This window comes from Sciurus carolinensis, chromosome 5, assembly GCF_902686445.1.
Source record: "Sciurus carolinensis chromosome 5, mSciCar1.2, whole genome shotgun sequence".
In the NCBI taxonomy this organism is placed as follows: Eukaryota; Metazoa; Chordata; class Mammalia; order Rodentia; family Sciuridae; genus Sciurus; species Sciurus carolinensis.
Genome location: NC_062217.1, coordinates 140,291,625 through 140,306,842, shown reverse-complemented (window position 1 = coordinate 140,306,842; position 15,218 = coordinate 140,291,625). Strand labels below are relative to the sequence as shown.

General features: G+C 37.1%; 1 protein-coding gene across 2 annotated transcripts in view; it reads right to left on the bottom strand.

Moving 5' to 3' along the window:
- Positions 1 to 10,405: 10,405 nt before the first annotated feature.
- Marchf5 (membrane associated ring-CH-type finger 5) overlaps positions 10,406 to 15,218 on the bottom strand; it is a 41,465-nt gene continuing 36,652 nt past the window's right edge. For both annotated transcript variants that reach the window (XM_047552266.1, XM_047552268.1), the window contains 3 exons: positions 14,807 to 14,990; positions 14,497 to 14,663; positions 10,406 to 13,288 (listed from right to left, as the gene is read on the bottom strand). In XM_047552266.1, coding sequence (XP_047408222.1) covers positions 13,172 to 13,288; positions 14,497 to 14,663; positions 14,807 to 14,990 — 468 coding nt within the window. In that variant the 3' untranslated portion in view covers positions 10,406 to 13,171. The remainder of the gene's footprint in view (positions 13,289 to 14,496; positions 14,664 to 14,806; positions 14,991 to 15,218) is intronic.

Here is a 15,218-nt window from a genome sequence, read left to right as displayed (position 1 = left end):
GGAGTTCCTAAAAGTATCTATGGGAAACACAGATCATAGTCAAAGGGTTAGGAGTCAATGACATCACACTGCTCAACATTATTGTGAGACGCATACATAACCCATTAGAACAAATAAGAGATTGGAAAAAATCTATCATTCAGTTTCCATGTATTTGTACAATTTATATAGTTTCTCTTGCTGTTGATTTCTGGTTTCATTCTATTGTGATCAGAAAGGAAACCATAAATAGTTTCATTTTTTTTTTTTGCATTTGCTAAAGCTTGTTTTGAGGCCTAATACAGGTGTGTTAGTCAACTTTTCATTACTGTGATCAAAACACCTGCCAAGAATAACTTAGGGGAGAAAAAGTTTATTTTGGCTCATGGTTTTGGAACTTGAGTCCATCGTTGGCCAACTCCATTGCTCTGGGCCTGAGGGGAGGCAGAACATGGTGGCAGGGTGATGATGGAGGGAAGTTGCTATGGCACCTGGGAAGTAGAATTGGGAGGAGGAGCCAGGAACGAGATGTACAATGCCCAAGGAAATGACCCCAGGGACCTGTTCTTCTCTGAAACCTTATGAGCACAGTCTTTACTATATATATTTCCACCACTGGCATTTCTGGTCTTCTGAGCACCCCCAGAATTATCCATTAACCTCTGATCACTTTTTAAAAATATTTCAAATTTTCCGATTCCCAGTCTATTTTCTCTTTACTTAAGAAATTGTAATCTAAATAATAGAATTATGTAGTATATGTAATTCATACCCCCTTCATGTTGTTGTGATTATGAATACAGTGGACAACATGTTAGATACCTGATGTTGAATGCCTGATCTACTCCACGGTTTTGTATTGCTGGTACTAATGTTAAATGCCGACCCCACTATTCCTGTGTAGGTGGCAATTAGTGTTTAAAAAAAAAAAAGTCCTAGAAAAAGAAGAACAGAACAACACCAAAAGTAGTAGAAGACAGGAAATAATTAAAATCAGAGCTGAAATCAATGAAATTGAAACAAAAGAAAGAATTCAAAAAATTGACAAAACAAAAAGTTGGTTCTTTGAAAAAGTAAACAAAATAGACAAACCCTTAGCCACACTAACAAAGAGGAGAGAGAAAACTCAGATTACTAAAATTTGTGATGAAAAAGGAAACATTACGACAGACACCACTGAAATACATAACATGAGAAGCTACTTTGAAAATCTATATTCCACAAAATAGAAAATACCAAAGACATCAACAAATTTCTAGAGACATATGATCTTCCCAAACTGAATCAGAGGACATACACAATTTAAACAGATCAGTTTCAAGCAATGAAATAGAAGAAACCACCAAAAGCCTACCAACCAAGAAAAGCCCAGGACCAGACGGATTCTCGCTGAGTTCTACGAGACCTTCAAAGAAGATCTCATTCCAATACTTCTCAAAGTATTCCAGGAAATATAAAAGGAGGGAACCCTCCCAAACTCATTTTATGAAGCTAGTATCACCCTCATACCCAAACTAGACAAAGACACATCAAAGAAAGAAAATTTTAGACCAATATCTCTAATGAATATAGACCCAAAAATTCTGAACAAAATTCTGGCAAATTGCATACAAAAACATATTAAAAAGATAGTGCACCAAGATCAAGTGGGGTTTATCCCAGGGATGCAAGGTTGGTTCAACATCTGAAAATCAATAAATGTAATTCATCACATCAATAGACTTAAGGTTAAGAATCATATGATTATTTCAATTGACACAGAGGAAGCATTTGACAAAATACAACACCCCTTCATGCTCCAAACACTAGAAAAAAATATGAATACTAGGAACATACCTCAACATTGTAAAGGCTATTTATGCTAAGCCCATGGCCAACATTATTCTTAATGGAGAAAAACTGAAAGCATTCTCTTTAAATAAAAATGGGAACAAGACAGAGATGCCCTCTTTCACCTCTTCTATTCAACATCATCCTTGAAATACTAGCCAGAGCAATTAAGACAGACCAAAGAAATTAAAGGGATATGAATAGGAAAAGAAGAACTCAAGCTGTCACTATTTGCTGATGACATGATTCTATATTTAGAGACTCCAAAAAACTCCACCAGAAAACTTCTAGGCCTCATAAATGAATTCAGCAAAATAGCAGGATATAAAATCAACACGCATAAATCTAAAGCATTTTTATTCATAAGCGATGAAACATCTGAAAGGGAAATGAGGAAAACAACTCTGTTCACAATAGCCTCAAAAAAAAATAAAATGCTTGGGAATTAATCTAACAAAAGAGGTGAAAACTGCAGAACATTAAAGAAAGAAATTGAAGAAGACCTTAGAAGATGGAAAGATCTCCCATGTTCTGGGGTAGGCAGAATTAATATTATCAAAATGGCCATACTTCCAAAGGTGCTATACAGATTTAATGCAATTCCAATTAAAATCCCAATGACATTTCTCATAGAAATAGGGAAAGCAATCATGAAATTCATCTGGAAGAACAAAAGACCCAGAATAGCCAAAGCAATCCTGGGCAGGAAGAGTGGTGCAGGAGGTATCACTATACCAGACCTTAAACTCTACTATAGAGCAATAGTAACAAAAACGGCATGGTATTGGCACCAAAATTGACAGGTAGACCAATGGTACAGGATAGAAGACAGAGACAAACCCACATAAATACAGTTATCTCATACTAGATAAAAGTGCAAAAAAACATATAATGGAGAAAAGATAGCCTCTTTAACAAATGGTGCTGGGAAAACTGGAAATCCATATGCAGTAAAATGAAATTAAACCCCTATCTCTCACCTGTACAAAACTGAACTCAAAATGGATCAAGGATCTAGGAATTAGGCCCAAGACCCTTCACCAAATAGAAGAAAAAGTAGGCCCAAATCTCCATCTTGTTGGCTTAGGACCAGACTTTCTTAACAAGACCCCCAAAAGCCAAGAAATAAATGCAAGAATCAATAAATGAAATAGATTCAAACTAAACTGCTTTTTCTCATTGAGGGAAACAATAATCTAAAAAGAGAGCCTACAGAGTGGGAGAAAATCTTTGCCACACACTTCAGAGAATTAATCTCCAAAGTTTATAAAGAACTTTAAAAACTACACTAAAAAAATACAAAGAACCCAATCAATAAATGGGCTAAGGAACTGGGCAGACACTTCACAGAAAAAGATATACAGGTGATCAACAAATATATGAAAAAGTGCTCATCATCCCTAGTAATTAGAGAAATGCAAATTAAAAAACCACCCTAAGATTTCATCTACCTCCAATTAGAATGGCTATTATCAAAAACACAAGCAATAATAAGTGTTGGTGTGGATGTGGGGAAAAAGGCACACTCATACATTGCTGATGGAGCTTCAAATTGGTGCAGCCAATTTGAAAGCAGTGTGGAGATTCTGCAGAAAACTTGGAATGGACCTACCATTTGACCCAGCTATCCCACTCCTCAGTTTATACCCAAAGAATTTAAAATCAGCATATTACAGTGATACAGCCACATGAATGTTCATAGCAGCTCAATTCACAATAGCTAGATTGTGGAACCAACTGAGATGCCCTTCAATTGATGAATGGATAAAGAAACTGTGGTATATATACACAATGGAATATTACTCAGTCATAAAAAAGAATAAATTATGGCATTTGCTGTAAATGGATGAATTGGAAAATATCATGCTAAGTGAAATAGGCCAAGCCCAAAAACCCAAAGGCCAAATGTTTTCTCTGATAAGTGGATGACGATGTATAATGAGGGGAGGTGGCGGGGGGTGGGAAGAGAATAAAGAAGGAAATTTGGATGGTGTAGAGGAAAATGGGGTAGGAGGGGGTGGGGGACGGAAAGGTAGTAGAATGAAAGAGTATTACCCTATGTATATTTATGATTACATGAATGGTGTGAATCTACATTGTGTACAACTATAGAAATGAAAAGTTGTACCCCATTTGTGTACAATGAATCAAAATTTAATCTGTAAAAATAAAAATATTTAATAATAAAAAAGAGATAGAACTGGAGTTTTCAGGCAAACCTCATTGCAGTTGCTTTCACCAAGGCTTTAGGCAAATAACAAATTGATTGAAGTTGGTTCTTGGTACCAGCATGGCATGCCTTCCTTAAACGTTTTGGCAATTCAGTACTTCTTCCTGGGACTGCAGAAAACAACTGTGGGCCACTAGGTATCTAAATGTCCCCCAGCAACTCCACACCTAGAAGAGTTAGACAGGCTCACAGGCCAGGTATAGTCCTACATCACTCATTAATTAGTTGTTGGACTTTGGAGCAGCCATGAAATCTACTTTTAACTCATAATCTGGTTGAACTACTGGGTTGAAAATCATCCTGGAACCTGAGCACAGTGGTGCACACCTGTAATCCCAGCAACTCAGGAAGCTGAGGCAAGAGGATTTCAACTTCAAGACTTGCCTCAGCAGCACAGTGAGGCCCTAAGCAATTTAGTCAGATGCTGTCTCAAAAAAAAAAAAAAAAGAAAGACCTGGGCATGTAACTCAGAGGTTAAGCACCTCCCCCAACTACCATTAAAAAAAAAAAAGGACCCACGTTGTGGGGCTATGATTGTTATAATAATTATATAATTTTATGTTATATGTATTGTTATTTTATTTATTTTCTTGGTATCAGGGATTGAACCTAGGGGCAATTTACCACTGAGACACATCCCCAACCTTTCTTGTGTTTTATTTTGAGACAGGGTCTCACTGAGTTACCTAGGGCCTATCTGGCTTTGAACTTGCAACCCTCCTGCCTCAGCCTCCAGAGTCACTGGCATTAAAGGTATGTGCCACTGAACTGGGCTAGTTACTTTTTTTTTTTTTTAAGGATCCATTTTGGAAGCCAAAAGGGAAGAAGCTTGGTGGGGAAAAATAATTACTATTACCTCAGAAAAAAAGAGATATTCTTGAATTGATTTTAAAGGAGATTTGTTCAGAAATTTCCTGTTTTTGAGTAATTAACATAAGAGGGAAAAGAAGGAACCATTCATTGACATAAATATTCTCACTGAGGTGAACAGTTAACCAAATTTGGACCAATAGCAGGGTATAGAAAAGCTTAAAGCCTTTCAGAAATCTCTCTCAGATAGGTAAATTAGTGATTGATTGTATTAACAAGTAAGTAAATGGTTTCTTATAAAAGTAGACTCAAACTCCACAAGGGCAGAAACCATGTCTTATTTTCTTTTTCGAGGTAGCACAGGGTCACCTACAATAATTATTCCTGGACTCAAATAGAATATTTGTTCTAAATGCTAATATTTTCTGATTTAGAATATTATCTCAGGATTTTAATTAAGTACATATCAGTAGATTTTTTTCCTATTTACAAGTGAGAAAATAGAGCTTCAATTTGAATTATCACTGTCAAAATAATACAAAATTATAGCTGCTTGATGTATTCAGCCAGTCACAAAACCCTTGCTCTGTCTGACCCTCCGTTTAGCAGCCTGTGGGTGGAGGCAGCACATTAGCCGCAACCTCAACCTGTGTTAAGAATTACATCACCACAGTGAGAGGCTACTCTACTCCCACCAGAAAGGCTAATGTTAAAAACACTGTAGAGAGATGTGAGGGAGGGTTGCCTCTGGGGTATATATTGACTGAGAAGAGAGCAAGCACTTTCTAGGGAGATGGGAATTTCTACATGACGTAGATGGTAGTCACACAGAAGAATATATGTATAAAAATCCATTGAGTTGCTGTCCTTTAAGGGCTTGTGTTTACTGTATGTAATTATAACTCAGTAAAGGAGAATGACATCTGATTTAGCATCAGAGGTATGTGGTGGCCTTGTGGAATAAACAAATAGGAGAAAGGCACTCAAGCACCACATTCCCATCAGCTACTGTCGGGATAACGAAGAGTGCGGAACAGAAGACAGGTCCGTCTTGCACTGGTCCACAGACGAGTCCTCTGAGCAGAAAGCAGTTGAAGCTGGCCTTCGGCTCTGAATGCTCACTTGCTCTCCTCCGTCCTTGAAGAGAAACTAAACAAAGATTTCCCGCAAAATGGGAGGTTTCAGAAAGCCCACTTATTAATTTATGGCGGTAACTACAGCTCTCTTGCAGGCATAAGGACAGTCCAGTATGCTGGCGATTGCACAGTCAGCAGGTTCTCACCCAGTGATCAAGTTTCAGGGAAAGGCAGAGAGATCATTTTACTGTCACTGTGGTTGCCAGCAAGACCAGGGTGAAACCGACAAGATGCAGGCAGTGTCTCCTCAGGGCTGGTCTCTGAAGAGCTGAGCGAAGTGCCTGGTAGTAGAATAAGAGGATTGCAGAGCTCCAAAGTGTTTTAAATTGAGACTGAGCGATCCTCCGGCGTCCATCACCATAGGGATGCCCTTGACAATTGAATCAGAAACACTGAAGGTTGCCAGGCACTGTGGTACATGCCTTCAATCCAGCAACCTGAGAGGCCAAGGCGTAAGGATTACAAGTTCAAGGCCAGCACTGGCAATTAAGTGAGACCCTATTTCAAAATAACTTTTAAAAAGATTGGGGATATAGCTCAGTAGGAGAACACCCCTGAGTTCAGTCCCCAGAATCATGGTGCTGGTGGGGAACACCTGAGGTTTACCTTTTTAGATGCCTTATACCAGTGACTAATTGCTATCACTGGGCTTCTCAGTTATCCATCATTGCATAACAAAGTACCCCTTTTTATTTTGCTGGAGATTCTGTGTGTCAGGAACTCAGGAAGAGCTTAGTCAGGTGGTCTCTGATCAACATGGCATTAACTGGGGGCTCACTCACAAGCCTGGCCCTTCTGTGCTCCTCGTTCTTCCTCTCCCTTTTCCCCTCCAGGCTCCCTCTTCCTCTCCTCCTCCAGTTCCTTCTTCTCATGTGGCGTCTCACTCTCCAGGGACTCTCCAATGACTTGGAATGAATTTGAAATGACTCTTTTTGTATATCTCGATATATGTATCTCTCTCTATATTTAATATTATATATATAATATTAAGTATTATATATATAATATATATATTATATAATATATCTCTATAAATCTGTAAATGAAGATACTGACAGTTAAATATTCAATTTGGGAATTTAGGGGAGCAGTCTGGGTTAAAGATATCAATTTGTTGAAATTTTCATATTATAGATGATAGATCATGTGATCAATGGTCTGGAGTCTGGATGAGTTCACCTAGGCAGTGTAGGACAGAGAGCTAACTCTGTTAACTCTAACTCTGTTAACTTAGAGGTTAAGAGATGAAGAACCAACAAAGGAGACTGGGAAGTAGCAGTCAATGAGGAAGAGGAAGAGTCAGGAAAGAAATGGTTTCAAGAATGGTAGAGCTATGACTCTGTCAAATACTTTATAAAGTGTAGACTAGGAATTGACTTTCGGATTTAGCAATGAGGTAGCTGATGATCTTGATCAAAGTAGTTCTGGTGGAGTGTAAGGGGTAAAAATGATTGGAGTTAGGTTCGAAAGAGAACAGCCCCCTTCTACCCCAAAACCCACCAACTAATGAATGAATAAATAAAATGTGGTATATTCATGCCATGGGATATTATTCATCTGTAAAAAGACATTAAGTAGTGATATACGCTACAACATGGATGAACTGTGAAAACGTGCTAAGGAAGGAAGCCAAACACAAATGATCACCTATCATATGATTTCATTTATATCTAGAATAGGTAAATGCAGATGGAAAGTTGATGGTGGTTGGCAGGACAGGTGTAGGGGGAAATTGAGACTGCTGCTAGGTATGGGGTTTCCTTTTGAGGTGCTAGAAACATCCTGGTGTTAGTGGTAATGGTTGCACGTATCTATGAAAATAGCAGTATATGTCTGGTATAGTTTGAATGTCTTTTCCAAAACTCCTATGTTGAAACGTAACACTGTGATAGTATTAAGAGGTAGGTCCTTTAGAATGGGATTGTCATGAGGGAAGAGCCCTTATGAATAGATTAGAGACCTTACAAAATAGGTACAAGGGAACATTTGCCCCTTTCTGCCTTTTAAAACACCCATTTATTTTTCCTTTTTTTTTTTTTTGTTTTCCCATTTTGGTACCAGGGATTGAACCCAGGGATGCTTAGCCACTGAACCACATTCCCAGCTCTAATTTTTTATATTTTTAATTTAGAGACAGGGTCTCCCTAAGTTGCTTAGGACCTCACTAAATTGCTGAGGCTGGTTCTGAATTTATAATCTTCCTGCCTCAGCCTCCCAAATTGCTGGGATTACAGGCAGGCGCCACCATGTCTGGTTTATTTTGTTTTTCTATTTTAGGAGGATGCAGCAACAAAGTGCCATCTTGGAAGCAGAAAGCAGCTCTCATCAGACACCTAATCTGCCAGTCCCATAATCTTAGATTTCCCAGTCTCCAGAGCTGTGACAAATTTCTATTATTATGAAGTTACCCATTCTCAGGTATCTTGTTATAACAGCAACAGACTAAAAGAATTTCAGTATGAAGCACTGAACTGTATGCTTTAAAATGGTGAATTTTATGTGAATTATACATCAATGAAGAAAGTTTTTTAGAGGGAACAATGCCAGATATAGTGGTACATGACTGTAATCCCAGTTACTTGGAAGGCTAAGACAAGAGGATCACAAGTTCAAGGACAGACAGGGCAACATAGCAAGGTCCTGTCTCAAAATAAAAATGGGCTGATTTAACTCAATGGTAGAGCACTTGCCTAGCATTCGTGAGGCCCTGGGTTCAATCCTAGCATTGCCAAAAAGAAAGAACCAAAACCAAAACCAAAACCAAAAAAAAAAAAACCTCAAAAGATGAGAAATTTTAGCATTTTGAAGGAGCTGGGTCAGTGCTGTTCCTTCTTAGATAGGCTTGTAAATTAATGTTGTGTCCTTCACAACAAATTACTTAAAAGTGGTTTTATATGTTTTTAAAGTTCATTTAGGACTGGGGATGTAGCTCAGTGGTGAGTACTTGCCTAGCATGACTGAGGCTCCAGGTTTGATTCCTACTACTACCAAAAAATAAAAGGCATTTGCTTTTATATAAACTCAAGAGACAATAAGAACTAGCATTAAGATATATTTTGAGGGGGCTGGGGCTGTAACTCAGTGGCAGAGTGCTTGCCTAGCATGTGTGAGGAACTGGGTTCAATCCTTGGTGCCACATAAAAATAAGCAAATAAAAAGGCATGCTATCCAACTACAAAAAATTAAGAGATATATTTTGATCTTAAAAGGGATGCTTTCCTTCTAGGTTCATAGACCTTTGTTTTTCATTCATAGAACATTTATCATGGCCCTACTATGTGTGGGCTATTCTAGTGCTGGGATGGCAACAACAGGTTTTAAACCAAAACCAAAAAACCAACACCCTACCCTATGGATCCTTATGGGTGATCTCAAAATACTGATACTTCTACAACTTTAAATCTCTCAAAGCAGGCTTATTCACTACTTTGCTCCAGGATTTAACATAGCTCCTAGGGTATAAAAGTGTCCAACAATTACTAGAGCATTACATGTTGCCTGGGCATGCTAGTTATCAATAAAACACTTGAAGCTACATGGGTTGGCCAGAATGGTTACTTGTTCACAAGGCTTCTACAGGTATTCAGCTAAACATCCTTCCTCCCTTCCTTCTGTTTAGGAAGGCAATTAAACAAGACTGGTCCACCACTGTTTGTATTTCTAATGAGCATGGGGAGAGGAATGACATCAGAGAAGCAACTTTTGATCAGAAAGCTATGGACAAACCTCTATTGTGTACTTCAATCAGCACATTTACTTAATTTCCCTGTGTATCAATCTGTCCTAGAATGTTACCCCCCTTAATCTTTGTGATAACCCAGAAAGTTTTCTAGTCTTCATTTTACTAACGATGAAACTGAGGGTCTAAGAGGTAAAGTAACTTGCCCCACAACTAATTATCAACCAGAACATGCATCCAGGACCTTCCAAACTTTAGGCCATTTCTCTTGTCTCAGTGGGAGGTAATAAAATGACTTAGATCCAATGCAATCAATCCCTGTGGATGCAAGGGCCTTTATTTGATTGTCATTCCAGAAGATTCTAATTCAGAAACTTATTCTTGTATGTAAGAGGAAGCAATTTGTGTTCCCAACTCAATTGACTACTCTAAAATCCCATGGTATGAGACCACCCACAATTCTGGCCTAATTAATTGTCTAATCATATTCAGCTCAAGATGCTCTGAGGGTGGGAAAGGAGGGACACATTTTAATCACTAGTACTTGGAAATTTAAGCTAGCCTGATTACAAAAAATTAAGACAAATGCCCCTACAAATTTCTTTTTTAAAAATTGCAGATTATTTTTATATTGAGAAGTCTCACTAGAATTCTGGGAACTAATTTAAAAACAATCATGTAGGTAGGTACAGAATTAATAAATTGTTTTGGGATTTGTTCAACAGACAAAGCACACCTAGAGAACATAAAAATTCTTTATTCAACTTAATCCAGCCAGTATTGAGATAGTCCGCTATATTAAAAACAAGACATTTAAAAAAATTACAGCAGAATTAGCAAGGCAGTGACTAAGTCACTAAGTTTAATTTTATATTCTTCACAGTCATTTGATAATCATGTAATGATGAACAATATTTTCAGCCACTTAAATGGAGATAACTTTTGCAAAGAATAGACTTCTAATAATTGTTGGAATTTTATAAAAGAGGTTTAAAACATTAAAGTTTCTGGAAATAACAAAAAAGCAATATGAAAATAAACTAGAAAACAAAATCTACCCATCCATCTCAAAAGTCTGTATCATTTCTTGAATTTGTCCTCTGCTGCCTTTCATTTATCTCTTCATTCCCTTTTCCAGGAGTGTAAAAACGGTAGCAATTAAGAAACTACTCCTTAGGGGGTATTTTGTGCCTAAAGTGCCTCTGTTCCTTTCTCAGTTAACTGTAGATAGCCTTCTAAGTATTATCAGCGTTTCAGAGATGAAGAGACTGTGTGGGGGCAGGGGGAGTTTAGTCACCTGGCCAAGGTCATACAGAGTTATTAAAAGCTGAATTAGGATCTGAACACAGGTCCATCCAAATTTCAGTCTGCCTACGCACTTTGTTGCTTCATGGCAGGGCAGGCCACCTTCCTGGAACAACTGGCACATAGTATTTCTTAAGCTAAGGCTCTTTAAGTGTTCATTTTCAGGTCTAGAGGTCACTCTGGTCCCCAGGCACTTGTAGTTCCCTCTGCACAGCCTTAGAAACCCCTCCATCCTGCCTGCAAAGGATTATACTTGTTGCTTCTCTGGCCCTCATGGGCCTTGATGCCAACGAACCCAAGTAGCTACTCCTCATCCTGGGCGTTAAAGTAGTAAATGGGGAACTGTGTGCTTGCATAACATTAGTAAATGCTGCCTAGAAGCTGTTCTATATAACAAAATTATGCAGGAAATGTCTATTTAATATATCTTTTCATATTGAAAATTAAAGAAAAGCCAATATATTTTATAACTACAGCTATATAATCTAAGCTTTTATATATAGTCATAGATTTTATATTTCCCCTTCAGAATGGTAGCAGTGTTCTTAAGACTCACTCAGTCAAATCTTCCCTTACTTCCCAAATAATTACAACTCTGAACATTCAACACCCATTCACAGATGCCATATAACTCAAAATTAAGACATTTATACTACAGAAAGATACATCTTTAATTACTAAAATTAACATACATTATTGCCATCTAATGTAGCTCAAACTACATACACTACACTCCTAAAGGAAAGTGGCCACTTATTAGTATGAATATTCACTATTGTCATGCATTAGATACTGTGAACAAAAGAAATAAAATAAAATAAATAGAGTTTTTATAACTACCTTTAAAAAATTAATTTTAACTAGTGAAAATAACTGAAGACCATTCAGGTTGCTGGACATTAAGATGGCCACTCTATTGAAAATGACTTAAAATAAATAATTGTTTTTGAAAAGTGAATATAAAACTACTTAAACGATGATTATTAAGGTGCTAGCCTCATCAATATGACAAGCATTTAAAATCTAAAAACATTAGTATAGGTTTTCTATAGTAAACTAACAGTCAAAAACAGTGACTTCAATATTTACTTAGGACTTCTTGTTTTCATAATTATCTCCTCACTGACTGATATCAAAGGAAGAGTTCAAGGCCTCACCTTCATATATTTACTGCTGGTTTTCTATTTGCTGACACTACATTATAAACTCTAAAAGTTGGGACCAAGTCTGTCTTGTTCACCACTGTATCACATAGCACTCTGTACAGTGCCTGGGGCAAATATGAGGTGATCAACAAATATCTGAGTCAATGGAAGAGGAGAATAAAATAATTTTGATTTTTTTTTGTTTGAAAATCATTCTCTGCTCAAACTACCATAAACTGGCAGCTCTAATTTCTACAAATATGGATTTAAAAATCTTACTCTAGAGATCAAAGGACCCGATCTCTTTCTCACACACACATTCTCTCACACACACACACACACACAAATACACACACTATAATCAAGAGTACATGAGTCAAAATTACATTATGAATTATGAGATGTCAACATTGTATAAATAAAATTTAATAGTGAAAAAGTGATCTGGAAGCCCTGTGAATTTTTACCCTACACATTTGGAGGACATCACATGAGTTAAGGAAAACACAACAAATTTCATTTGTTCAGATAATTATTTGAATGTTTACATACATTTTTGGTTTGTTATTTATTCATAACTAATTTACATTTCCTCAAATTAACACATGCTCCTGTTTAGCATGTAATCAAAATATGTCAGTGAGAAAAATCCTCATAGTACCTTCATTAAGTTGCTGATTCTAAGAAAACACTGAACAAGAACATGTACAAAAGAGGCATTAGAATAAAACAGCATGTGCATTTTTAATATTTGTACAGTTTGATCTTTACATATCTGTCTGGAAAATATGAACAAATTCAGGTTTACCATGCTAAGATAATGGTTTAGATGACTGCCACAAAAGAAGTACATACAAAACCATGAAAACGAATCACATCCTTAGGTTCCGTGATTACTGAGAGGATTTCCCCTGCCCTAAGTGCTTTATTATATTTCTTAAAAATATAGGAGCAGCAGCTTATAACAAGTCTCCACTAGTGCATTAATGATGGAATCAAAACAACACAACAGACTCATAAGGATGAGAGGACTGCAGAACAAACAGAAGTCACAGTTTTATGCTTCTTCTTGCTCTGGATAATTTAGAATTTTGCGGTGTGCCTGACGTAAATATTGCTGCTGTTTGAAGTAAACCTTAAATGCTCCTTTTATGGCAACAAAAGCAATTCCACCCTAGAATAAAAAGGAAAATTAGCTTTTTATAATGCAGGTCTAGAGAGAGTAAAAAGAATTTTATTATATCACCAAAGGCATAGGATTTTTAAAAAATTTTTTTAAAAATATTTTTTAGATGTTGATAGACCTTTATTTTTATTCATTTATTTATATGTGGTGCTGAGAATTGAACACAGTGCCTCATACATGCTAAGTAAGCACTTTACCACTGAGTCATAACCCCGGCCCAAGACACAGGCTTTTATGCTAAACTAATTCAGACAACTGCAAGTGAAACATTTTTTCTAATAGGGACTGAGAGAGGTGGAAACTAAAAGTAACAAAAGATGGAGATGCCTTCCCCATTATCTTGAGTAATTTTCCTTCCACTTAGCTCTACATTCACTGATATACTAAGGAGAATGCCAGAGCACTATGTGCAGATTGCCAGAGGGGTAGTGGAAAAATAATAATGACAGCAAGGGGCTTGGGTTTGGCTCAGTGGTAGAGTACTTGCTTAGTATGTGTGAAGCCCTGGGTTTGATCCAAATAACAGCCCTCCCAACCCAAAAAAAGAGACACTAAACAATAGGAGTGCTGTGTGCCAGTATTCATCTGATTTAATCCTCAATTATTCCAAGATAGCCACCTACTATACAGGCACAGAGAAGTCAAGAAATCTGGTTTATGTTTCACAGCAAGGATATTTCTGGGTTAGGATTTAAACCAGGGTAGGGCACAGTGGCACATGTCTGTAATCTCAGTGACTTCGGAGGCAATGTTAAGTTTGAGGTCAGCCTCGGCAACTTAGCAAGGCCCTAAGCAACTTGGTGAGACCCTGCCTCAAAATAAAAAGTAAAAAAAGCTAGGGATGTCGACTGCTCAGTGGTAAAGCAGCCCTGGGTTCAATCCTCAGTACAGAGAAAAAAAAAAAAAAAAAAAAAGGACTAAACCAGGCATTCTGACCCTACAGCAGAAGCTCTTTACCATAATCCAGTTGGCAAAAGGGATAGATGTGATGATTCATACATATTCTATAAATTACTTTCAGAATAGTTCTAGAAGGCCAGAACTACTACAGTGGCTCCTCCCTTTTATATTTTCACTCAAGTGGATAACAGTGTTATTAAATAGAAAATCCAGTATTTGTATACGCCCTCCCTTTTTAAAGCAGTTATTTCTCTTTTGTATGCCACTTGAAAAAGGTAACACTAAAGCCATCTTACCAAGATTGTCCTTTGTAAATTAGAGTTAACACTACTGAACATCAGTTTACCAACTATTGTCGCAATAGTAGGAAAGACAAGGGCTCCACACAAAATCCGGGTAGCAGAGACATGGTCTGCTAAAGGATTAGCTTCGGCTGGAATTCGGGGAACAGGACAACCAATCCCTATAGAAAAAAAATGTAGTATATTAGTGCTAACACATCAGAATAGCTACAAAAAAAAATCTTCAAACATTTCTTAAAAATGTTATGGTTCTTCTATAAAGTCAATTTGACAGAAAACTTTAAACCAAAATCCAGGACCTTACCTGGAAATATACTGTTCAAAATTTGCAGTTTATTTGAGTATTTGCGCCATAGTCTAAGTACATAATCCTCCCAGCGAATCATCTTGCCTAATATCAGCATGACAGGAATAGTAGGAAGTCCAATTAAAAGGAACAAAGGATCAGCTCTCTCCATAACATCCAGTCCTTCTTTATGGCCTACAACCTGTGAAACAGAAAACATCTGCTAGAATCATTTTCTTATCTAATGAAGCTGTACATGTTTAAGTTTAGTTCACTTGGTAGGAAATGCTTAATTTCAAAAGAATATAGAAATAAAAATAAAAAAAAAAAGTTGGAAAGCTATTGGTCTGGATTTATTTATAAGAAATCTCTCTATTCAAGGAAAAAACAAAGTCCCATGGTATTTCACATTACATTGGAATTAAAAATG